General features: G+C 50.4%; 1 protein-coding gene and 1 long non-coding RNA gene across 3 annotated transcripts in view; one reads left to right on the top strand and one right to left on the bottom strand.

Moving 5' to 3' along the window:
• Positions 1-3,775: 3,775 nt before the first annotated feature.
• LOC127492304 (uncharacterized) lies at positions 3,776-25,078 on the bottom strand. The gene is made up of 2 exons (XR_011379197.1): positions 24,944-25,078; positions 3,776-9,903 (listed from the first exon to the last, which is right to left on the bottom strand). It is a non-coding gene; the product is annotated as an uncharacterized lncRNA (long non-coding RNA).
• Positions 24,047-25,806, top strand: part of CABLES1 (Cdk5 and Abl enzyme substrate 1) — a 108,453-nt gene continuing 106,693 nt past the window's right edge. Inside the window, exon 1 of one of the 2 annotated variants that reach the window (XM_051851355.2) lies at positions 24,047-25,561. In XM_051851355.2, coding sequence (XP_051707315.1) covers positions 24,738-25,561 — 824 coding nt within the window. In that variant the 5' untranslated portion in view covers positions 24,047-24,737. The remainder of the gene's footprint in view (positions 25,562-25,806) is intronic. The other variant, XM_051851354.2, reaches the window with a different exon arrangement.

Raw genomic sequence — 25,806 nt, 5'->3', positions numbered from 1 at the left:
CAGAGCTGGGCCGATCCTAAGCTGGGAGCCAGGAACCAGGAGCTTCTTCCGGGTCTCCCACATGGGTGCAGGGGCCCAGGCACTTGGGACATCTTCTACTGCTTTCCCAGGCCATTAGAAGGGAGCTGGATGGGAAGGGGAGTAGCTGGGACTTGAACTAGTGCCTGTATGGGATGCCATATGGGCCATCTTCCACTGCTTTCCCAGGCCATAGCAGAGAGGTGGATGAGAAGTGGAGCAGCTGGGACTCGAGCCGGCACCTATATGGGATTCCAGTGCTGCGGGCTGAGGCTTAGCCTCTACACCACAGTGCCAGCCCCTATTTTTGGAAACTCTTATCTGCATTAAAACCACAATCTACAGTCTCTTTACTATTTCATATCCACCTTTTATTATAAAAATAACAAATGCTCATTGTAAATACTTGAAAAATAATGAAAAGCATAATAATTAAATTAAAAACCTCACAATCCCAATATCCAACAATAATTTCTGTTAACATTTTAAGGTATATATTACATATGTGTATATAAAACTGCTTTCTGATCATACTTACTTACAGTTTTATAACCTAATTTTCACTATATTATTTTCAGACATTAAAATTTTTCCCTTTAAAATCTTATTTATTTATTTTTATTTGAATAGGTGAGGGAGAGAGAGAGAGAGAGAGCAGAATGATCTTCCATTTGCTGGCTCATTCCCTGAACGCCTGCAAAGGCCAAGGCTGGGGCAGACCACAGCCAAGAGCCAGGAACTCCATCTGGGTCCTTCACATGGATGGCAGGGCCCAGCTACCTGAGCCCTCACCTGTGCCTCCCAGGGTGTTTATTAGCAGGAAGCCAGAAGGGAGAGCAGAGCCAGGACTTGAACCTAGGCTCTCCAACATAGGAGGCAGCCATCCCAAGTGGAGTCTGAACAGCTGTGCCAAGGTCTGCCCCTCAAAATTTTCATTTTAATCATCTCCAACTATTCCATTATCTGTCTTTAAAACAACACTGTGGTTTACCATTTTCTCTTTGTTAGACATTTAGGAAGCCCATTGCTACATATGCCTTGGCGAGCTAACATCTTGCAAAAGGAAGTAACATCATCCTGAAAGAAGCTGGCATCTCGTCTTCTCAACCTCTGGTTCTTTCTTCACTGTCTTCAGTCTCACATTCCCTTCCTCTGAAGGCTTCTCCTTTGTTTTATGAATGAACCAGAGTGAGGAAGAAGCTGCAGGAGCTCGGACCGCAGGATTGGCAGTGGATGATTTGTTCTGTGTAAGTTGCAGCTCTCTGCTACACAATAATTCTTAAGAATAATTTTTAAAGATTTATTTATTAGTTTGAAAGTCTGAGTTACACAGAGAGAGAAGGAGAGGCAGAGAGAGAGGTTTTCCATGTGCTGGTTCACCCCCCTAGATGGCCACAATGGCTGGAGCTGCGCTGATCCGAAGCCAGGAGCCAGAAGCTTCTTCCGGGTCTCCCACATGGGTGCAGGGACCTAAGCACTTGGGCCATCTTCTGCTGCTTTCCCAGGCCATAGCAGAGAGCTGGATTGGAAAAGGAGCAGCCGGGACTCGAACAGGTGCCCATAGGGAATGCTGGCACTCCAGGCAGTGGCTTTACATGCTAAACCATAGCACTGGCCCCCAAGAATAGTATTTTGAGATGCTTAGTATGTTAGCCAGGGTTCTCTGGATCTACAGAGAGAAAGCAGAGGGAGGGTCTCCCAGCAGAATATGCTCGTGTGATCACAGAGGAGGGTGGGCTGTGTGCAAGCTGCAGATGCTGGGATGCTGGTCCTGTGGCTCCACCCAAGCCCCAAAGCCTCAGAACCTGGGACGTCACTGGTGTAACTCAGTGCAAGGTCAAGGGTGGGGGTCACTGGCCTAAGTCTCGGGGTCCACAGGCTGGAGGGCCTGGAGTTCAGATGTCCAAAGGCAGGAGAAGAAGGCTGTCCCAGCTCTGGGAGAGAGACAGAATTTGCCTTTCCTTCACCTTCTTGTTCTGCTTGGACGCCATCCCTCCAAAATGAGTGTGGAGCGTGCATGCAGGCTCATCCGGGAACATCCTCACAGACAGCAGAAGCGCTCCAGCTGCTCTCCAGGCATTCCATAGCCAGTCAAGCTGCCACCTAAAACAAACCGTCCCGCCCGGAAATCCCTGGGATGTGAGCGATGAGGCATGAACGCACCCCCAGAGAAAGCTCTGATGAGCTGCCTGTCTGGGCTTGTCTGTGGTGCCCATCAGCCTTTCTTGTTCCTCTCACATTTTTCTAGTAAACATCAACGGTTTGGAGAGGGCTTTGCCTAGAGTACTCTCCGTGGCATTAAAAGCTGCCTTGTCAAACACCTTTATGCTGTTGCTATATTTGTACTCTCATATATAAGAAAATAATAACAAAACATTAGAGATTGTTCTGAGGATTAAATGAGATGATGCAGACAGAATTCAACCCAATGACTTGCTCACCCAGAGGTGCCATGTGCTGTTTGTATCAACATCATGTCTTTATTGAATAGGATTTGGTAGCTTACAAAGAGCTTCCACATACACTTTTCAGCTCCCACAACCACTTGTCTCCATGTGTTTATAGACCACAACTCACAACCGTGATCTGTTGGCTCCCTGGTAGCCGTTTAAGTGGTCTTGCTGGGGGTGTGCCAGTAAAGATGCCATTTGGAATGCCGGCATCCACCATCACAGTGCCTGTGTTTGAGTCTCAGCTGTTCCGAGCTCCACTTTCCAGCTAACAGAGACTCGGGAAGCAGCAGGTGATGATCCTAGTAGTTGTGTCCCTGCCACCCACATGAGAGGCCTGGACTGAGTTCCTGGGTACCCACTTCCACCTGGCCCAGCCCCAGATGTTGCCAGCATTTGGGGAGTGAATCAGTGGATAGGAGCTCTCTGTCACTCTCTCTGCCTTTCAAGTAAATTAAATAAATGAATAATTTAAAACTGGTCATGCTGGACAGGATGACTAAGACCTTGACGAAAGCAGAGAGAATGAGCAGCCAGGCCGAGCAAACTGTAGGTTCTCTTCTGGCAGAGACCTGCACTCCAGACTGCCTCGCTGCAGAACTGTGAGGTTTTAGGCAGGTTGCTAGAATCACTCTGGTGTGGTCCACATCAATAACCATGGTACAGGAACGCTGCTACAGCTCCTAATCTGGGGGTAATGTTACAAGCACAAGGAAGATCAAACAGTCAGACTTGTGGAAATTGAAAAGTATGCTCACAAGGCTTTTCTGCACAGTGGATCACCCACTACTTGAATATAAAGATCTCATTCCTTTGGAGAGCTTGCTTTGAGCATTTAACGTCTACCTCCTTCCACTGTAGCTGCTTGCATCTCAGGTACCCAGGAAATTGTCCAGGCTCTTGCCAGCACAGGTCTAGGCTCTTTTTGAACACCCAACCAAAGGTAAGGAGTTGAAGGGGAGAAAAAAAAAAAAGTGGAGGAGGGCTATGACTCAGTGAGAGAACTGGCTCAAAAGTTTCATTCCAGGTCAAGGTCACAACGCTTAGGATAAACTGAAGAGCTCAGAGGCCTCACAGTTAATGGTACACACTTACAAGTGCTCCAGGTTAAGCTTAGTGTTTACACGGTTCATCAATTTGCCTTCAAAAAGCTGCCCATAAGTCAACAGGGTAAGTGAAGACCCAGATGAGCATCCTGGCTCCTGGCCTGGCCAAGCTCTGGCCATTGCAACCATCTGGCGAGTGAACCAGCAGGTGGAAGATATTCTCATTCTCCCAACCCTGCCCCCACCCCCCGCCTTCCTCTATCTCTCCTCTTCCTCCTCCTCTTTCTCCCTCTCTATGTAACTCTGCTTTTCTTTCTTTCTTCTTTTTTTCTTTTTCTTCCTCTCTCTCTCTCTCTCTTTCTTTCTTTCCTTCTTTCTTTCGACAGGCAGAGTTAGACAGTGAGAGAGAGAGAGACAGAGAGAAAGGTCTTACTTCCGTTGGTTCGGTTCACCCCCCAAATGGCCGCTATGGCAGGCGCGCTGAGCTGATCCAAAGCCAGGAGCCAGGTGCTTCTCCTGGTCTCCCATGGGGTGCAGGGCCCAAGCATTTGGGCCATCCTCCACTGCACTCCCTGGCCACAGCAGAGAGCTGGCCTGGAAGAGGGGCAACTGGGACAGAATCCGGTGCCCCGACCGGGACTAGAACCCAGGGTGCCAGCACCGCAGGCAGAGGATTAGCCAAGTGAGCCATGGCGCCGGCTGTAACTCTGCTTTTCAAATAAGCAAAATAAATCTTAAAAACAAAAAAGATTAGTTTACTTATTTGAAAGGCAGACTGACACAGAAAGAGGGAAAGTCAGAGGGGAAAGACATCTTCCACCCATTGGTTCACTCCTCAAATGGCATCAACAGCCAGGCCTGGGCCAGGCTGAAGCCAGGAGCCCAGAACCTCATGTGGGTCTCCCAAGTGAATGCAGGAAAAGCCACTGCTCACTGCTTTTCCAGGCACATGAATAGGGAGCTGGGTCAGAAGTGGAGCAGCCGGGACGCAGAACGGCTCTCTGATATGGGATGTGGGCATTGCAAGCAGCAGCTTAACCCACTGCACTGTAACACTGGCCCCATTTTTTCAAAATACTTTTATGGGTAAAACTGAACATCAGTCTCTTTGCTTTCAGTAAGTGCTAGCTTGAGAATGATCATGCCTAGTACCTTCACAGAGGGACACCCTTTTCCGAATCAACAGGACAGGCAGGGAACAGAACAGGAGGGCTGCTGGAGAGCTTTCCAGGAAACACCAGAAGCAGAAGCAGAAGCAGGATACGCAGATGGTGTTAAGCTGCATTGCACTCTGCCAAACGGGAGATGTGGCTCCCGGCTGCCCGCTGCAGATCAGCAGACGATCACAGACGCAGCACAGAGTAGTGACGAGACGTGCATCCTCCAGACAGCGGCCAAGCATCTCCCTCTGCCGAATCCGCGCATCTGCACATCCTTGACCTATCTGAGCATTTGTCTGTTCTCAGAAGACAGTGGCAGCCAAGAAGGTGGCTACAACAAGGGTTCCCGTCTAGCAAATCAGGAGGAATGTGCTAAGGAAGGCTGCAGTTCCGGAGAATTAAACAAGGGTTTCACCTCAGTCCTTTTTGGCTTAAAAAAGCCAAGAAGTATCAAGAAGTTTATCCAAAAGGTTCATGATCATCTCTGAGTTGGTGACTGTTGAAACTACCAGATGACAGATCCATGGGGGTTCCTTGTACTAGTCTTCATTTGTATGTGTGTTTGGCACTTCTCCCAATATAAGACAAAATAAAATAAGCATATGACTCATTCCAAGGCAAAATACAACAAACTCCACAAGGAAGAATGACTTAAAGATATGACAAACTTTCAAAAAAAAGTCTATTGATAGAACCACAAACAATAATGGGAAGGGTGTGTGCACATTTTGGGGTGCAAGGTGGAGAGGCAGCATCCAAAATAGTGACTCAGTTGGGTGTGCTCTGCCTTCCCCAGGGGCCATCTGGGAATCTGTGAGGACAGTTTTTGCCAGCTGTACTCACTGCTGGCTATGCTGGTTCTCAGGGAGCAGAGGGAGGCCGGGGTGCTAAACATCCTTTAATCTAAGGACAGAATTGGGGGCTGGTGCTGCGGTGCATCGGATAAAGCCAACATCTGTAGTGCCAGCATCTCACATGGACGCTGGTTCGAGCTGTGGTTGATCTACCTCTGATCCAGCTCCCTGCTAATGCACTTGGGAAAGCAGTGGAAGATGGCCCAAGTGCTTGGGCCCCTGTACCCACATGAGATACCTGGAAAAACCTCCTGGCTTTGGCCTGGCACAGTGCTGGCCATTGCGGCCATTTGGGGAGTGAACCAGCGGATGGAAGATCTCTCTCTCTCCCTGTAATGCTGCCTCTCAAATAAATAAATAAATCTTTAAAAAACAATAAAGACATAGAACTTCCCCTCCCAGTACCACTAATGCCCCCTACTGAACAGCACCGAAGAGAGGAAAGCAAAGCACAGAAGTAGCTGCCCAGGGAGCTCTTCTTTGAATCTGATCATCAGGGCACACAGTCCAGGCCTGGGAAGAACCCACGACGGAGGGTGAATCACAAAGCCCTTCATGGAACTGAGAGAAGTGAGTCAGAAAAGCCCAAGCCTGAACGACTGGAGGAGTGTCAGGATTCAAGAGTCAACACATGGGCGGCGCTGAGGTTCAATAGGCTAATCCTCCGCCTGCAGCGCCGGCACCCTGGGTTCTAGTCCCGGTCGGGTCGCCGGATTCTGTCCCGGTTGCCCCTCTTCCAGTCCAGCTCTCTGCTATGGCCCGGGAGCGCAGTGGAGGATGGTATAAGTCCTTGGGTCCTGCACCCACATGGGAGACCAGGATAAGCACCTGGCTCCTGCCTTCGGATCAGCGCGGTGCGCCGGCTGCAGCAGCCATTGGAGGGTGAACCAACGGAAAAGGAAGACCTTTCTCCCTGTCTCTCTCACTGTTCACTCTGCCTGACAAAAAAAAAAAGTCAACACAATGCTGATATACAATCAGAATAGGGTGTTTGCAAGTCTGAGAAAGAGGGGAGAATTTCCTAGAATCTAGAAGCAGTTGCACAAAGTTAAAGCAGAATTAGAGAGAAAAATGAGAAGATGGTATAAGTAGTGAGAAAGCAGCACTGGAACTCATGCCCAGACTCCGAGCAGGGCTCGGACCACTCAACCCTGCAGCACTCAGCCTGAGCTTCAGACTCTGGGAACAATCCTTTCTCCACTCAGGAAAATGTTAATAAACCACAGGCCAGCAGCTCCGTCACAGAGGGGCACATCTGGCCTTCCCCTCGGGCCTCTCTTACTATTGATCAGGTTGGGGGAAGCAAGACACACTGCAATGGCAATTGCAAAGATGCCAAGAGACACCAGAAGACCAAGTCCCGAGTGAGTTGCACAATCTAAGTCAAAACCATAAGAAGAGCTGTGGCTTAGAGAGGGCAGTGAGTGCTTTGTGAATCAGAGGGAGTGAGTACTCACCTTACAAGAGGAGCAGGTTTTGAGCAACCCTAGCACAAGAGAGGGTGCACTTGTTGAAGGTACAGGAGTGGGAGGGAGGGAAGCAAATGCGCACAGGCCTCATCCTTTGTGTCCTGACTTTGCACTTCAATTTTAACCAACCCTCCTAGTTGACAAGTACTCGGACTCTGGCTTGTCTCATTCAGCCCTGGGCTCTCCCCTTCTGTAGTTTGCCTGCTTCTGAGTCATTGCTGCCCAGGTCCTTGGGTTTCTCTGTACTCCAGCCTCAGTTCCCCACCCAGCTCTATTGGCAGAGTGCCACCTGTGCCTTGGTCTGATACACATAAATGTCACTGGCCACCTCCAGGCAGCGAGCCCAGACGTGCACAAGAGAGGGAGAGAGAGTGAGCCTGTTTCACAGGGAGGAGGGGCCAAGTTCCTGGGCTTTGGGTGCCTTTGTATAATCAAATTCAAGGGAACAGCTTGTCCAAACATTTTCTCTACCTCTCCCTATGCTTTGATAAATTTCTTTTATTTATTCTTTAAAAAAAAAAAACTGAACATGATAGAGAAATTCACTTAAATGCACCATGAATGGTAGACTGGAATATACTAGAATATTTACTAAAATTGTTGGCAAGTGAATCAGTAACAGATTGGTATCTGGAATAAATTTAAAAAGCATTTATCAGGTGGGGATTTGGCATAGGGGTTAAGACACTGCTTGGGATTCCTGCATCCTACATAGGAATGCCTGGGTTTGAGTCCTGGTTCCTGCTAATGAACACTGTTGGAGGAAACAGCCAGTGGTTCAAGTAGTTGATTCCATGCCACACACTAGAGAGACCTGGATTGGGCTCCCAGTTTGTAGCTTTGGCCTGACTTAGCCTCTGCCATTCCTGACGTTTGGGGAGTGAATCAGCAAATAGGAGCACTCTCTGTCTCTACAATTCAAATAAAAAAATTTTAAAAAAGCATTGATCTATCTGTTCTGCCAATAATTTTTAAACTTATTTGAGTCCTGATACAAACTATGAACAAAATAAATCTGCAGGGGCTGGTGCTGTGGCATAGAGGGTAAAGCCACAGCCTGCAGTGCTGGCAATCCCATATGGGTGCCAGTTCGAGTCCCGGCTGCTCCACTTCTGATCCAGCTCCCTGCTGATGTACTTGGAAAAGCAATGGAAGATAGTTCAAGTGCTTGGGCCTCTGCACCCACGTGGGAAACCTGGAAGAAGCTCCTGGCTCCTAGCTCCTGATCAGCCCAGCTCTGGCCATTATGGCCATTTGGGGAGTGAACCAGCAGATGGACAATATCTCTCTCTCTCTCTCTCTCTCTCTCTCTCTCTCCCCCTTTGCTTCTACCTCTGTAACACTACCTTTCAAATAAGTGGATAAATCTTTTAAAAAAAATGTGGTATTCATGAATTTGTTGGGGCTAATATTCATGACAACCTGAAGTAAATCATTATGTTCCTTCTAAATGTGATTTTCATAAACTACATATTTTTATGCCTTAAGTAAATTATTGCCATTCACAGCTTAGTATTTAATGAATTTTTTTCTTCTGAAAATTAGAAACTATATTTCCTAGTAAAATTCCCAAGTAGAAACAAATTTGGATGATGGTTGACTATATTAAAAATTATTAAAATACAGTGTACATGGGTGGGGATTTGGCCTAGCAGCTAAGATACCGGTACCCTGGGAGGCAGCAGGTAATGACTTAAAACTGTTGGGTCCTTGCTACCCATGCAGGAAATCCAGATTGAGTTCCTGGCTTCTAGCTCCAACCTGGCCCAGCTCCAGCTGTTGTGGGCATTTGGGGGGTCAGTGGATAGGAACTCTCTTTGTCTATCTGTGTCTCTCTCTGTAGCTCTGCCTCTCAAACAAATAGCGATTTAAAAAGCAAAATAAAATACAGGTTACACAGATGCAGGTGAGGTAAGGCAAGTAGAACATTATGATTTTTTGTTGTTGACTGGCTTTGCCAACATTATATTGGATGCTTGGGTTTCTGCTTATCTGAAATCATATTGACACAGGCTTTCGGAGTTTTTGAAGGATATGTGTGTGTGTGTGTGTGTTATTGCCTTGCTTCCTGGCACATATTTCTTTTAATGAGAAAATTCTGATAAGCTGTAAAAATTTCACAACATGCACACACTTGATAACAGCATATTTTCCTTGGGAAACGCAGCTGGAGACACAACACACTTGACGTGTTCCTGTACTGCTGGGTCCACATAAAAACGCTGGGAGGAGGGAATGCTGGAGAGTTTCCATGAACACAGATTTTTCTAGACAGTTTCTAGAAAGTTTTGACACATCATGTCAGTGTACTGGTAACTGAGTTTTTACAAAGACTGTTCTCAGCTCCTTATTCTGAGGCTTAAACCTTCTTCTACTCCACGTTGTAAAAAAAAACCAGTTATTTATTTTCATTTTATTTGAAAGATAGAGAAACAGAGAGAGAAACAGAGACAGACAGAAAGATGTTCCATCCACAGCTTCACTCCCCAATTGCCCACAAGAGTCAGCACTGGGCCAGTTCAAAATCAGGAGCTGGGAACTCGGTCCAGGTCTCCCACATAGCTGGCAGTGACCCAAGTACTTGAGCCATCACCTGCTGCCTCCTTGGGTATGTGCTAGCAGGAAGCTAGAATTAGGAATTAGGACTCTATCCCAGGCACTATGATATGGGATGCCAGTGTTCCAAGCACCAGACACCTGTCCCTATTCCACATTTTAATACACTCTAAATTGCTAATATCAGCATGAATTGATGGTAAGATTTTTTCTAGACACTAAACTAGAAAGAATTCTGCCCACTCACGTAGAGTTCTGGTTGGTCAGGAGACAATGAACGGCACGGCATCTTCAGCATTAACACTGCTCCAAGCACTTACTCTTGTGTCTGTTGATTGATCATCATCATGCTAAAAGCAGAACAAAGGCAAGTGTTAAAAATGAATTGTGAATTTCGGGTTTATTCAAACCCCAGGCACGTGGATTTTTCATTCATTTAAAGCAAACATACTTCTTTCTAAAACTTTATCTCAGTTTCTGAAAAGTATTTAGCTATGGATAGAGGATATGCTGTCAACTTATCTTTGCATGATTGATTCTAAGATACACAAATTATAAATACGTTTTAAGTGTATATAGTGAGGGCAAGCATTTGGCCTAGTGGTTCAAATTCCACTTGGGATGCTCACGTACCCTGTCAGAGTGCTTGGGTTTGAGTCCTGGTTATGCTTCTGATTCCAGCTTCCTGCAAATGTGCACCCTGGGAGGCAGTAGGTGATGGTTCAATGGTTGGGTCCCTACCACCACGTGGGAGATCTGGACTGAATTCCTAGTTCCCAGTTTGAGCTTGGTCTAGCCCTACTTGCTGTGGGCATGTAGGGAGTGAACCAGTGAGGAGATGTTTTAAAATGTGCTGACTTTTAGTGAGGTCCCATTTGGAGTCAGCAAGTTTTGAATGCCATTGATGGGCTCCGCACAGATGCTTCTGGAACATTTGTGTGTGCTCATTTCTGAGGTTTCCAGAGAGTGATCCCCTCCGCTTCACACCCCACAGGGTCCATGGCCAATGACATGTGGTTTTCCCTTAACTTTCTTCAGGCTTGGAATCTGGTAGCCTCCAAGCAGGCCAGGTCACAGACACTCGAGCCTGGTGGTGTCCTGGTGCCAGTAGCCACACCTGCAAGCACCAGGTCCCAGTGGTACACAGAGTTTTGCCCTTACGGAGGTTATAGCTGGGGCTGAGAATGGAGCCAAGGAGAGGCTTCTAGATGTTTCTATTGTTTCATCCTAGGGCAAGTTTTTGTGTGTGTGTGGCTGGCGGGGGGTGGGGTTCGGGGGAGAAAGATCTCTGTTCACTCTCCAAATGTCATGGGGGCTGGGCTGAGCTAAAGTCTAAAGCCAGAAGCTCAAAGGGACCCAACTACATGAACCCTCACGGCTGCCTGCCATGGTCTGTACTGACAGGAGGCTGGGGTTATGAACAGTCAACTATAAACCTAGGTAGGCGCTGTCACGTGGGACTCCAGTGTCTTAGCTGTTAGGCCAAAAACCCGCCCCCGTGAGCAAGCAAGCTCTTAAAGGAAAATGGTTTGAAGCAACCTGTCAAACAAAACAACTTGCTTATGTAACTGAATTATCTGTAAAAATGCTAAAGGGACATTGAATAACCCACCCTGCTCTCTCGCCCTCTATGTCTCTCTCTGTCTCTCTCTCTCTCTTAGTCCACATGCCTGACAGCTGCCCCTTACTTAAGAGCTAAGGAATTATCCAGTCCTGCCAGCTTAGAGACGATGTCACGAGGGAACAGTCGCTTCCGGACGCAGATTCCCCTTGACTTCAGAGGCTCCTCCAGGATGAGTGCTGAGCATTGCTGTACATCCTGGAGAATTTCCTGACTTCAGAGAGTCCAGAGGTAACGATATTTTCACCTCCAAGAAACTAAGTATCAGAAGTCTCCTGAAAGGCAGGTCCCATGCAACATTCCAAAATCATTTATGAATCCCCTGCTGTCATGGGTGAAATAAACAGTCTGTGGTTTACAGCTGGAAATTCTATCATTTTTATAGCTGTCTTGCTGAAATGGTTTCTGCCCTCCACAGAGAATTATAAAGAACGAGATCCTTGCTGTTCTTTTAATGTTGTTTTTGTTCACGTAAATGATGCCCTATTACACCTACTAATGCTTAACTACCAAGTTAAAAACAACTACATAGCAATTTGGAGCACTCCAGAGTGCCCTCACAGTTTCGTGGTTTTATGCAATTCGTGGATTGTATACAAGAAGACAGCCTGCAGCACGCAGCAAGCAATGTGTAATTAGACACACTTCCCAAGGAAATTACGGTGACAAGTGAGGGCTTGAGGATTTCCGTGGGAGCCCGGAGCTGCAGATATCCATTATAGGCGCTGGCCAGGCGCAGCTGCTCTGCTGAAAGCCACGTGGCATCGCTGGGCAGCTGGGTGCAGGCGTGGACAGCCCAGAGCCGCCCGGAGCCAGCAACGTGTCTATGGCAACGCACGCTCCAGCGTTAAACGTTCCAGGCCTAAAAGGAAACAGCGTAGGTCTTGCTTTTGTTCTTTTTCTCTTGCTGCCAGTTTCAGGGTGTGCACCAGCGGCGAGTCCCCTCCAGGTCTAACATCTCCCAGCTGTTAATCACTACCTGGGTTAAGTGCTCTCGGCTTCTCCTCCAGCTAGTCCTTAATTGCTACACCAGGAAGCACTTTCCAATCATATGATTGTTTAATCAAAACAGAAGAAAATGAGCTGTTGTTGCTGTCAACACCCATGATCACCTCTCCCTCCGGGCCCAAGGGGGCTAGTGGAGGTTGCGCATTGAAGGAGCGCCTTCTCTGGGGGTCAGAGGAGAAGAGCAAAGGGAAGGCGCACAGAGCTCCCTGGGGAACTGGCTCAGTGGGGGATGGATGGGAGGGGCTCAGTGGGGATGGGTGGAGGCCCTCGCAACAGGCAGGAAGACCCAGGGGGACGCCCACTGTCCGAGCTCCCTCGGCCATCCCTGGTCTGTGCCTAACCTTGTTCCCTTGCTCCTGAGTGTTCCAAATGGGTCTGGGAGGTGGGTGAGGGGAAGACAGTGTCCCTGAGCAGGGACCGCATGCAGCCTGCGTGCACACTAACACACAGTGCTGCCCGAGTCCCAGCACTGTGTCAGGCAGCGTGGGCCCCAAGACTTCAGCTCAGATCTGCAGCGACTCCAGTAATGTCCCAGCAAGGATTGCTGTTTCCTAGAGGAAGAGACTGGGAAGTAGAGCGGCGAACTTGGCCAAGATCCACAAGCCTGGTCAACAAAAGAGCTGAACCTTGATTTCTAGTCTTCCATTAGTACTTGATCTCTCTTTAAATTTATATATGTAATTTTAATGATGTAAAATGTATCATTTTAGCTGTTTTTAAAGTGCATAGTTCAGCAGCATTGAGCGTGTTCACACCATGGCACAACCAGCACCGCCATCCATCCACAGGGCTCACTCTACCTCCTGACAGCTGAAACTGTGTCCTTGATCACCAATTCCCCAGGCAGCCGGCCTGGCCCCTCAGGCCCCGGCAACCAGCAGTCTGCTTCCTGTTCCTATGCCTTTGACAACCACAGGTCTCTCACAGAAGTGGCTCGTTCGCCACTTGTCCTTTTGTGACTGCTTTATTCTACTTTGCAAGAGGTCCTCAAGGTCCAATCACTGCGTGGCATGTGACCGACACCCCATCCCCCTCCCCCACCTTCTTGAGGCTCTGTTGTACGCCCTTGTATGTGGACACCACATTTTGTTTGTGCATTCATCCATGCAGGGGCATTTGGGCTGCTTCCACGGTTTAGCTGCTGTAACGGTGCTGCTATGCTTAGCTCTGCAGGTCAGCAGAATTCCACGTGGCCCGTCAGCCCACTGACCAGGCGCCACCTCGCTGGCAGGAAGGGGTTGCCCGAGGCCTCAGACCTCAAACAGGCTGGGCCCCTTGGGGCCCCTGGCTCCATGCTGGCTCATCAGAGCAGCAATTCAGGCCTTCGGTTCCAGGCTGTTTCCTTGGGCCCTGGGTTCTGGAGAAAGCCAAGCCCTTCACATTCAAACCTCTCAAGCTGGCCTGTCCTGCCCATGTCCACACGTGGTCTGCAGCCTGCCCCAGGCTGCCCAGCATTGCCTGTCAGCCCCTGCAGGAATGGGAGCAAGGCTAACACATGCCTAGGGGGGTCTCTCCCCAAGGGGTGCCATGTGCATGAGTTGTCATCATGGTTGGGGTGCTCTACTGGCATTGAATGCGTGAGGCCAGAGACTCAAGGCGACCTGTGACGTGTGAAGCAGTCGCCCACGACAGAGTTGTCCTGCATCCTGAACCCCTTTCAAACGTCCCATTAAATGAGCATCTGGGAGGGAGCAGCGCAGGGCTTGAGTCCTCACGAGGGGTGCCCACGTCCCATGCTGTAGTGCCCGGGTTCCAGTCCCAGCTCCTTCCCTCCTGACCCAGCTTCCTGCTAATGTGCACCCCGGGAGGCAGAAGATGATGGCTCAGGGACTGGAGTCCCTGCAACCCACCTGAGAGACTCAGTTTCAGGCTCCTCAGTCCAGGCTGTTGCAGGCATTTGGGGACTGACCAGCAGACAAAGGATGCATCTCCCCACCTCCCTCGCTCTCTCTGCCATTCAAATAAAATAAATTTGTTTTTTTAAAAAGTATATATGTAAAATAAAATGGGTCTGCTAAGTTATTTTTTTTTACATACTTTTTAAAATTTGAAAGTCAGAGTTACAGAGAAAAAGAGAGAGGGAGAGGCAGACAGAGAGATCTTCCATCTGCTGCTTCACTCTTCAAATGGCTGCAACAGCCGGAGCTGAGCCAGACTGAAATTAGGAGCCAGGAGCTTCTTGCAGGTCTCCCATGTGGGATGCAGGGGCCCAAGCATTTGGGCCATCCTCTGCTGCTTTCCCAGGTACACTAGCAAGAGCTGCCAAGACACGAACCAATGCCATATGGGATGCCGGCATCACAGGTGGTAACTTAGCCCGCTACACCACAACACCAATCCCTGGTCTCCTAACTTCTGAAGAACTCAGTATCCTGGGCCTTCCTAGGATCCTTTCCCTCCATTCTCCTGCCCAGAGGTAAGGTGTTCTCTCCCCTTGAATGTCTGTTTTGTCCCTGCCCTGTCCTACAGGTGAGGGATCCCTTCTTTCAGCTCAGCTTGAGTGCACCTGTTAGTGACTTCCCCCAAACTTCCAGGCAGCCTCTGCCACTCCCTCAGGCAGGACTCCAGGATTCTTGGTATGCTCATGCATTCCATTATTATTTTTTCTTTTTGATTACCTACTGTGTACTAGGCTAACAATTTAAAGATGAATAAGACAGGGTCCTCGGCCTCAAGGAATCCAGGCGCGGTGTGTGTGGAGGGGAAGACAATGATCACCAGGCGGTGCAGCACATGCAAAGGTGGGGAGGGTCATGGGGTACGGGAGACAAGGAGCCACAGACTCTGCCTGGGAAGCAGTGACTTGACCTCCAAGCTAATTGCCCACACCTGTTTTTTCAATGCAAATGAGCCCATAAAACACTACTCCACAGCCTGCTGTTCTCACGTGCATCTTGGAGGTCTTTGCTGTAAGACAGACAGACCAGCTATTGCGCACACTTAGCAGCTGCACATGATTTCATGAATGGATGTGTCAGAGTCTGCTAACAGCCCTGGAACGGCCTTCCCTCATGGTTTCCTGTTACAAAACATCATCACAGCAAATAACAAGGCCACTTCAAAACGTCTGTGGAACAGTGCAATTAAAGTAGGAGTAGGTTCCATGCAAGGCAATTTTGAAAACACACACAGTCTCTTTGTAATATACATTATGCATGTGTTATGAAAATAATTTTTACATCAAATTTTTTGTGCAGCAAAATAAGCTCATAGCTTTAATTCCATTTTCCATGAACCTTTTGCAACAGTCTCATACAAACCTAAAGCAGTCTTCACTCATACGCATGCTAGTGTATCTGTCGACCGAATGCTTAGAAGTGGGTCACAAGACACACTACGTGGCCCGGTCACTTCTGAGACATTCCAATCTATCTATTAGCGTGTTTCCTTCTCCCTGAGCCAATACACAACAGCCAGGGTGTGTTCTCAGACTTTCTCACCTCTGCAAATCTGATGGTGGAAAGTTGTATCTCACAAGAGTTTTTATTTGCTTGTCCCGTATTACCAGAGGTTGAGGATCTCTTCTTGTGTTTAAGAGCCCCTTGTTCTTCCAATTCATTTGTTCATTTCTCTTCTGTGCTATTGGCCTTTTTCTTAAAAACCAATATTTAGGATTTCTTTAATATTAAGGAAAGGTATCCTTTGTGATATGCATTGCGAATATTTCCCTCTTGCATATTTGTCTTTTAATTTAAAACATTGTGTTTTATTTATTTTCATTTTATTTTAAAAGCAGAGAGACAGAGGAAAAGGTATTTCTTTTGCTAGCTTACTCCCCAAATGCCTACACCAACCAGGCTGGGTCAACCTGAAGCCGGGAGCCAGGGACTCAATCCAGGTTTCCCACTACACTGCTGGGACCCAAGTACATGAGCCATCATCTGCTGCCTCCCAGGGTGCACACTGACAGGAAGGTAGATCCAGAGCAGATCTGGGACTGGAATTCAGGCACTCTGAGATGAGATGTGGGTATCCCAAGTGACATCTTTACCGCTGCACTAAATGTCCATCCCTGGTTTTATTTTTTATTTTCATTTACTTGAAAAGCACAGCAAGAGAAGGAGAAAAACATCGAACCCCATCTGGGTCTCCCATGTGGGTGGCAGGGCACTAGGCTCTTGGGCCATCATCTGCTGCCTCCCAGGATATATGAGCAAGAAGCGGGATGGGAAGTGGAGCAGCTGGAACTCGAACTGGCGCTCTGATACGGGGTGCGCTTGTTGCGAAGGCATCGTAAGCTGCTGCACCACAACACCCACGCCCTCCCCTCATTTTGCTTTTCTCCATGTAGTCATCTGTGATTTTTGTTTTGGTAGCTGAACTCACTTTTGTTTTTAAAGCTTCTGGTTGTAAGTCATCCTTAGGATGCTGGTTTGAGTCCCAGCTGCTCCACTTCTGATCCAGCTCCCCCTTAATGTACCTGGGAAGGCAGTGGAAGATGGTTCAATTACTTGGGCTCCTGCTACCCATGTGGGAGACCCCAAAGAAGCTCCTGGCTCCTGGCTTCAGATCAGTGTAGCTCTGGCCATTGCAGCCATCTGGGGAGTGGACCAGCAGATGAAAGACCTCTCTCTCTCTCTCTCTCTCTCTCTCTCTCCCTCTCTTTCTGTAACTGATTTTCAAAGTAAATAAATGCATCTCTTAAAAAGAAAACAAGATTGCACCCCCAGCTGAGGTGGTTATAACATATGTTTACAGGCCCTAGTGCTTTGGTCCCTGCCACCCACATGGGAGACCTGAATTGAGTTCCTGGTTCCTGGCTTCAGCCTGGCCCCACCTCTGCTATTGCAGGCATTTGAGAATTGAACCAATGGATGGAAGACTTTGTTCTCTGTCTCTTTTTACCTTTATAATAAAATGTAAATACATGATTTTTTTAAAAATTAATACTAAAGCATTCTCTCAATTCCTTTCATCAGAAGTTTATTGGACTCTGACTTTATGCCAGACACTGAGGTTTCAGGGGTGAGCAAAACCAACTGCGAGTACTGTTCTATCACTAACTTCTTTCCTTAGCACTTCTCGATAACATCTTCATGGTTCTACTTTGTGCACTTAAATTTTTCTTCCATCGAGAATTTAATGTGGTACAAATTGTTGGGACTGACTCCCTGCCCCAAGCTGGCAACTGTCCCAACACCACTGAATCAAGAATCTATCTTTACTGATTTGATATATCAATTTTGTCACATGCCCAATTCTCAGTTCATTCATTTTTTTAAAAGATATATTTATTTATTTGAAACAGTTAGAAAGATTTATTTATTTGAAACAGAATTTATAAATAAATTTATAAATAAATATTTATTTATTTGAAACAGAAAGAGAAAGGGGGGGGGAGAGAAGAAAGCGAGAGATCTTCCATCCACTGGCTCACTCCCCAGCTGGGCCAGGTCGGAGCCAGGAGCTTCATCTGGGTCTCCTATGTCAGTGACAGGGGCTTAAGCACTTGGGCCATCCTGCACTGCTTCTGAGGCCATTAGCAGGGAACTGGATCCAAAGAGGAATAGCTGGGATGCGTGAACCGGTGCCCCATCGGGTGCCGGCGTCACAGGCGGGTGCATTACCCGCTACACCACAAGGCTGGCCCCATAGCTCCTTCATTTGTAATCTAAAAAGATGAATTCAAAGAGATGTCCCATGCAGAGTCCCACCTACAGATCCCTCAGACTGTGGGTATATTCTGCTCCATCTTTAGGGGCAGTTGGTGGGGAGTCGGAGTATTACCCACACTTGTTCATCCTCGTGAGGATGAATACAAAGGTAACACAACAAAGAACATGCAGTGGTTTTCTTAAAAATGCCAATATCCTACCCGTTGTGCTGTGGAATGACAGGTGGCGTTCTGGGCGTGACCACCCCCCCTTTAGGAAGATGAATGGGCATCTCACGGAAGTTTCTGGGATGTGTGATCCTGAGGGTTTTGATTCCAGGTTTCTTCCAGGGCAGTGCGACAGCAAAGGTAGCCATCTGGCCTCTGCCCTCAGTTCCTGGCTCAGAGAGCCTTAGCAGCACCTGTTTTCCTAACAGTGGGTCTTTGATCCGGGAAGTCATTTCCTGGGTGAGAAGACTCTTTGGTCCTAAGGCCACTCTTGCTGCACTCCTGGCTGACTTCAGGACAACAGCTGGCCACCAGAACGGCCAACCCATGATCGGGAGATTGGGACTTTCAGCCCTATCATCCCTGACAGGAGAGGAGCTGGAGACTGAGTGAATAATTATGTGATGGAGCTTCCCCTAACAGACAGAGCTGGGACAGCTTCCAGGTTGGCGACCACATCCATGTTGCCACAGATGATGAGGAAGGAGACTTCTGGGCTCAGCTCGGACCCTTCCAGACCTTGCCCTGGGATCCTCTTCACCTGTGTCTTATTCTTTTTTTTTTTTTTTAAGATTTATTTACTCATCTGAGAGGCAGATTTATAGAAGGAGAGAGAGAGAGACAGAGAGAGAGAAGTCTTCCATCCCCTGGTTCACTCCCCAAATGGCAGCAACAGCCAGAGCTGAGCTAATCCAAAGCCAGGAGCCAGGAGCTTCTTCCAGGCCTCCCATGTGGGTGCAGGGGCCCAAGCACTTGGACCATCTTCCACTGCTTTTCTAGGCCATTAGCAGGGAGCTGGATTGGAAGTGGAGCAGCCAGGACACCATATGGGATGTCTGTGTCACAGACATAGGGTTACCCTTCTATGCCACAGTTTATCTATGACAAACCAGTACACGTAAGGGAGCATTTCCCCGAGTTGCTTGAGTGATCTTAGTAGATTATCAAACCTAAGGAGAGGCTCATGGGCCCTGATTCATAGCCAAGTTGGACAGGAGTGTGGGTGAATGACATTCGACACTCCAGGTCAATGGTCTCAGAATTGCACTGAGCTGTAGGACACCCAGTCAGCGTCCAGGGCGTTGGAGATTTGGCAGGTGTGGGAAAATCCCATCACATATTGGTGTCCTCAGTGTTCCATGCAAATGGAGAAACCAGAGTTTTCCCCGTTCAGGCTATGAAACAAAACGTCTGCTGCTCACTCACCGAGCAGTCTACTCCCCGGGGCTCTGCAGGATGACCACAGCCACCGCTTGCAAGCAGCCTCTGTGTGCTAGACACCTGCTAGGTGTTATACACATGCCTTGATTCTCACCTGCGTAACAACCAAGCAAGGTCAATAGGATTTGCTGTGGCTTAGGGACATAGAAATTGAGACCCAGAGGTCACACAGTGAGTGACAGATTGGAACTTCAACCCAAGCTGCGCAGGCCCCTCCCAGGAGAGTGGCGCCTTCTGAAAGCCCATCCCTCCTCCACCCCAGTCGGCAGGGCTGAGGCCAAGGGGGAATCTCACAGCGAGGAGGTGTGAAGAACAAGTGTATCTGCACCAGGGTCTCTGGAAAGCCCTCCAACAAGACTGTGGAGATGATTCCCTAGAACACTGACACGCGGTTTCAGAGTGACAAGGCACCTGCACCCATCCTGGGCCTGAGCCATTGTCCTCAGCCTCTTCTGCCTGCCCTCATCCTAGGCAGAAGCCCCAGCGCAACGTCACTCTTCCTCTCAATGTCCCTCTTCCTCTCTCCTCCAGGCAGTGGCTGGGGTCCAGAGACAAGACCCATCTGAGCCAATGGTGGAACACTGTCAGGGGCTGCTGGTGTCAATCACTGAGGGCAGGGTGGGCCCTCAGGCAGCAGCAGGAGACCTGGAGGTCAGAACCATGGCTGGAAGAAGCAGGGAGCCCAGGACCACGTGGCACTTCATTCTGTGTAGGGAGAAGGCAGTGTCCTGGAGGGGCGGCTCTGGGTCAAGGGTCACAACAGCTTCTACTTTGGAAAGCATGCTGGGGGCAGCTGTGCCCTGTGCATACAGCTGTTTTAGAAACACACTTATGCTATGATGCTGAAAATACAAGTGCTAACGTGTCTCCCACCTCCGTCAGCTCCAGGGCTCCAGGACAGGCTCACATGGTGTGCTCCTTTGGCACCTGCAGAGCCTAACCCTCATCCGGCATGGGGTTGGTGTTTATGAAGCATGGACACGAGGGTGATGGGGCAGCCACATTCGCTAAGCTGCTCAACAGGGCTGCCTGTGGCTCACTGGGTTTCTTTCACCCAATATTCCTGAACTTCTAGTGAAGTCTTGAACAGCATATCTGATTTCACATGTTCTGGGGACACTGAGGTATCCACGCCAAACTGTGGAAGGGAAATGACGACATCCCCCCGCCAGCCGTGCTCTCCCAGAGCAGCAGAAGTGATCCGAAATCCCCACGGGGAGATGGAGTTCCAGGGGATGTGTCAGGGCACGGAGGGCCACCCCTTGGAGTGCCCCCATCCCGGTCTCAGCAGCTCTCACTCTGAATTCAGGAAAGCAGCAGGTGCTCTGGGGCGCTGAGCCTACGGTCCGGTGTGCGTTCCCTCAGCAGGCGGCAGCCTGCACGTCGCTGGAACACGCGGGAAGCTACTCTGATATGACCTGGAGCCGACAGCTGACATTTCTGGCAGTCCCGTCTCCCAGGCAGGACCGGTGAAAACTACAAAACCCTGGAGCTTAAAACACCCTGGCCTTTTGTAGGTGTGTCTTCTGTACTTTGTATTTTTCTAACAGTCACCCGATGAATGCCATATACGCTGCTAGTGACATACCTTGTATTATGGGTGACCCTCACGACTCGGCGAGGTAAAATATTGCTAAATCTACCTTTACAGAGGAGGCTATCGAGGCAAAAAGCTCATAACTTGCCCAAGCTGGAGACTTCAGGAGGTCGCACACTCCTAAGAGCCTAAGCTGGCGTTAGAGCCCTGGTTTATCTGAGTTTAAAGCCTCATTTCCAACTTCCATTATTGTTTTTTCCCAATTTTGAGATGACTGGTTTTTTTTTTTTCTCTTTTAAAATTTATCTGAAAGGTAGAGTGAAAGAGAAAGAAATCTTCCACCCGCTGGCCCCAAGAATTTCATCACAAGTTCTAGTCCTCTCTGCCTGCCACACAACAGCAATGTGTAGGCAAAACTTCCCTTGAAGGGTCCTGTTCCTCGGCTGCTTGATCTCCCAGGCCTGCTCGGATCCTGGCTGCTGCCTAATACCCCCTCCCACAGCAAGCTCTCTGGCACACCTGCTGACACACTGCTTTGTCCACACGAAACCAATCTGCTTTGCATCTTCACGTAGATGCTTCCCTGAGTTTTTGTTCTCTTCCACCTCAGCTGTCAAGGGCACAAGGGCTAAAGGCCACACTTTTTATCCCTTTGTCACAAGATGTCACTGCTCACATAGAAGTTGCTCAATAATACTTGGTCAATGGATAAAAATGGCTAAAAAATAAATGAACTTGGAATGATTCAAGGACTAAGTGGATCGCAATGGCTAAATAACGACTGACACTTAAAAATATGTATTTATTATTTCAGAGGAGACTGAGATAGATAGGGTAGAGAGAGGGAGAGGGTGAGGGAGAGAGGAGGGGAGAGGGAAGGAGGGAGGGAGAGAGAGAGGAGAGAGAGAGAGTGCTTCCATCTGCTGGTTCAGTCCCCAGATGCATGCAATGGCTGGAGCTGGACCAGGAGCTGGGAACTCAATCCAGAGCTCCCACGTGGATGGCAGAAGTCAAGTTACTTGAAGTGTCGCCCAGGGTCCACATTAGCAGTTAAGAGTCTGGAGCTGTGGCCAGGAATCCAACCCAGGCTCTCCCATATGGGACACAGGTAAATGCCTGCCCCAACTAACATTTTTTAAAGTACTGTATGGTGTATAAGATGATCCTTGTGCAGCCCTCACTTCTGCCTCACAACCCACAAAGGAAACTGGGCTGTGGGAGCCTACGGGACTTGCTCTTGAAGCCCAGATCCTCTTACCCCAAAGCCTGTAATACTTCCTTTAGAGCTGACTCTCAAATACAGACTAAAGCCTGCCCTCGCCCATAAAACAGGCTCACCAGCAGAGGGCGCAAGAGCATGCATGGGTGCCCCGCCTTGCCTGGTTAAGTGATGAAAAATCAATAATGCCCCCACTGTCACCAACACAGCGTGATCACTGTGGCTGGCACCCAGTAGGTGAACAATAAATCCTATCTTTCAAGAGTCTCACCAGGGGATCACGGAAGCAGCTGAGGCTCAACAGACATTGATTCCTGTAGGATGCTTGCAAAGTTATATCGAATGGGCAAAGAAACGGATGTTGGTGAAAGAAATTGTACTAGCCAGCCAGAGTAGGGGGAAGCAGATTGGAATCGCCTCTTGGGATGGGGAGCCTTGGAAACCCGAGATGACATTTGCCCCAGCAACTGTTTTAACCAAGGAAAACACTATTGAATGGTAGCAAGACTTAGAAAAATAAAGGCCATAGGCATTGCCATCTTTATAACAACAAAATGGAGACAAGCTTATTAAATGCACAGGTTTAATAGCTTAGACTCCCCATCCAATTGAACACTAGGATGTCATTAAATGATGCTACAGAACGTTCCAAATGGAAGATGATCACAACTCAGCAGGCAAAAATCACAGGATACCAACAGCCCCATTTAGCTTTTGTTTAAAAATATACACAAGACAGAAAGCAACATTTTAAGTTATTTCCCTGGGAGATGAGATTGTTAGTGTTGCTTTTTTTTTCTTCTCTTTTTGGCTCCTCTGCTTATTTCATGTTCTGTAATTCACATTTACATTTTTGTAATTAAATAGTTTTTTTCTTTCACCAGAGTCAGAGTTGGAGTCTTTCCTTTCACACAATCAGCCAGCACCACCAGGCCAGCAGTCATGTAAATTATGTCCATGGTAAGAAAGCAGCCTACAGGTTTCCAGGTAGTTTGTTAAAGAAAGTAATTACTACCCTGATGACGTTCCCCAGAGCTAGTTATTAAGCTCCGACTTAGCTGCTGTGAGGCTGTTGTAAAGAGCCATCAGGCTCCACTTTTTCAAAAGGCCTAAAAATGGCACAAAATAAAGCACGAACAATTGTCCACGCAAAGGGCCGCCTGCCCAGTGTGTCCTGAGCGGCTGTAACCTGAAACGCAGGTACCTCGTGCTCCAGGCTGGAGCCACATCTCCAGCCCCGGTGCCTTCGCCCTCCGCCCGCCCTCCGTTTCTCAGTTTACTTTCCTGCTCTTGAAAGGGAGTGGAATTTCAACGCAGTCACTCGTTTGCTCCAGGGCTAAATTTAAACCTTTAATTAAATGAACTTGTTTTCTCCCTCCGAAAAGTGTAGCAAGGTTGCATTGCTTCTCCCCAGGAAAAGTGTAGCAAGGTTTCTTTGGCATCACAGGGCTTAATTCAGTGTGACAAGTTTCTTACTGCATTGGGTAAGTTATTTAGGCCACTAGGGAAACACCAGGGGTGCTCAGCCTGCCCCCGGGGGGGGGGGGGGCCTCCCCACCCCCACCCTAGCCCCCTGCTTCTTGGGGTGGGGCTGCGACTCTCCCCACACAGATTCGAGCTGCAGGCAACCCTGTTAGGGTTTTTTATAGAAAGATTGTTTATGAAAAAAATGGCATCGTCACTGTCTGTGTTGGTCCGGGAGAAAAGGCGTTGGTATGCCACAAAATTGTGCAGGTGATAAAGCAGAAAGGGCGTGAGGCTGTATTAACCTCGCGGGGTCTCCGCGGGAGTAGAGGTAAAACTGACCTTGGCTGTTGCTGAGAGGGAGACGAAGAGTGACAGCACCACACGAGAGGATTGTGTCAACCGCTTCAGCCGCGTGGTGTTCACGCGTGGGGTCTCCCACGCAGCCCCAAGGAGTGCGAATGAATGAGATGCAAGCTTAGGGCAGCGACAGCTTGGAGGAGGGGCCGTCCACGCAGGAGCTGAGGACCCATCCGAGCAACCAGGAGTAAGGACCTATTTGTCCGCCCCGGCCCCACCTCCCACCCCCAGCAACGCGGGGTCCAGGTTACTCGCTCGAGGTCCAAATCTCAACGCACGACTGGGCCCACGACTGCCCCAGGTGCACACCCCCACGCCCTGACAGCGAGGATTCGGCGCGCACCCCCAGGTCCCAGGGCCAGCGTGCGGAGCACACGTGCTCGCCTCCAGCACCCGACTCCCGCCGGCCCCGGGCGCCTGCAACTCTCGCAGCAGCAGCAGCAGCTCGGCCGGTCGGGACAGGCCGACAGGTCCCCGCCCCGCCACGCGCTCAGCTCGCCTTCTCCTCCTCTTCCTCTTCTCCAGCCCCGTCGCCTCCCGCGCCTGCCTCCGCCTGCGGCTTTGTTTTCTTCCCAGGTTTCTTTCCCCACACGTGATCCGGTGTTATTGCAACGAGCGCTTCGGAGCACGGGCGCTGGGCGCACGCACCTATAAATACGGACACCGGGCCGCGGACCCCGCGACCCACCGGCCGGGGGAGCGGCGAGCAGGCGGGCGGCCAGCGAGGCGCGCGTGGAGCGGGCCGCGGCGCCCCCTGCCCGAGCACCGGGGCCAGCATGGCCCGCCCGCGGGGGGGCCGGGCCGCCGTGCACGCCGCCCGCGCCCCGCGCCCTGCCCAGCCCGGGTCGCCGCCGCTCGCGCCCGCCGCTTAGCACTGAGCGCCGCTCGCTTCTCGCGGCCGGCCTCGCGGAAATACCACCGCAGACGGACACAATGGCGGCGGCGGCCGCCAGCACGGCCGCTTGCAGCGGCAGCGGCAGCGCCGGCACCGACGCCGCGGGCTCCGGCGGCGGATTGCAGCCGCAGCTGCAGCCGCAGCCTCAGCCCCAGCCCGCGGCCGCAGAGCCGCCGCCGCCCGAGCCCCCCCGGAAGCCGCGCGTGGACCCGCGGCGGCGCCAGGCTGCGCTCTCCTTCCTCACCAACATCTCTCTGGACGGACGGCCGCCGCTGCAGGACGAGGGGTGGCGCGGCGGCGACGAGGGCGGCGCGGCCAAGCCGGGCGCCGGCAGCGCCTGCGGCGCGAGGACTCGGCTCAGCCTGCTGGTGGCGGCGGCCGAGCGAGGCGGCTGCGGCGCCCTCCCAGCGCCGGGCACTGCCGCTGGCCCCTGCTCCCTGCAGCCTTCGCTGCTGCCGCCCCTGGCCACGGGCGGCCACGCCACCGTGCCCGGCCCTGGCGCGGCGCGGGGACTCGCGAGCGCCCTGGGCGCGGGCCGCGCGTCGGGGGAGCTGTCGCAGCTGCCGCGGCCCGCGCCTCTCACCGCCTGTGCTTCGCCGCAGCCTCCCGACGGGCCCGGGGACCCCGGGCAGGAGGAGCTGGAGGAGGACGATGCCTTTACCGGCGTGCAGGTGCCGGCGGCAGCCTTTTTGGGCGCCGGGACCCCCGGAAGCGCGAGCGGCAGTCGGGGTCGCCTCAACTCGTTCACTCAGGGAATCCTGCCCATGGCCTTCTCCAGGCAGACCTCACAAACCTACTGCTCCCTGGAGCAGCCCGGCCAGGGCAGCAGCACCAGCGCTTTGGAGCAGCTGCAGAGGTCCCGGTGAGTGTCCCGGACGCGACGCGCTCCCAGCCTCCCCGCCTCCCCTGGACTGTGGGACTAGGGTCGCGTCCACCTTTCCACGCCCGGCTGGGCCCTGAGCTCCTGGCCCCAATCCCAAGCCACTAGGACACGGGAAAGAAGGGGGAGGGGAACCTCCAGGGAGTGCGTGGTCACACGTGCGTGTCCACGCCTGGCACCCTTAGGGCAGGAGCTCACGAAGATGCGGCCCCCAAACCTCCCAGGAC

This window comes from Oryctolagus cuniculus, chromosome 10 (assembly GCF_964237555.1).
Source record: "Oryctolagus cuniculus chromosome 10, mOryCun1.1, whole genome shotgun sequence".
Classification (NCBI taxonomy): Eukaryota; Metazoa; Chordata; class Mammalia; order Lagomorpha; family Leporidae; genus Oryctolagus; species Oryctolagus cuniculus.
Note: the sequence above shows the minus strand (reverse complement) of the source record. Positions and strands in the feature narration are given on the sequence as shown.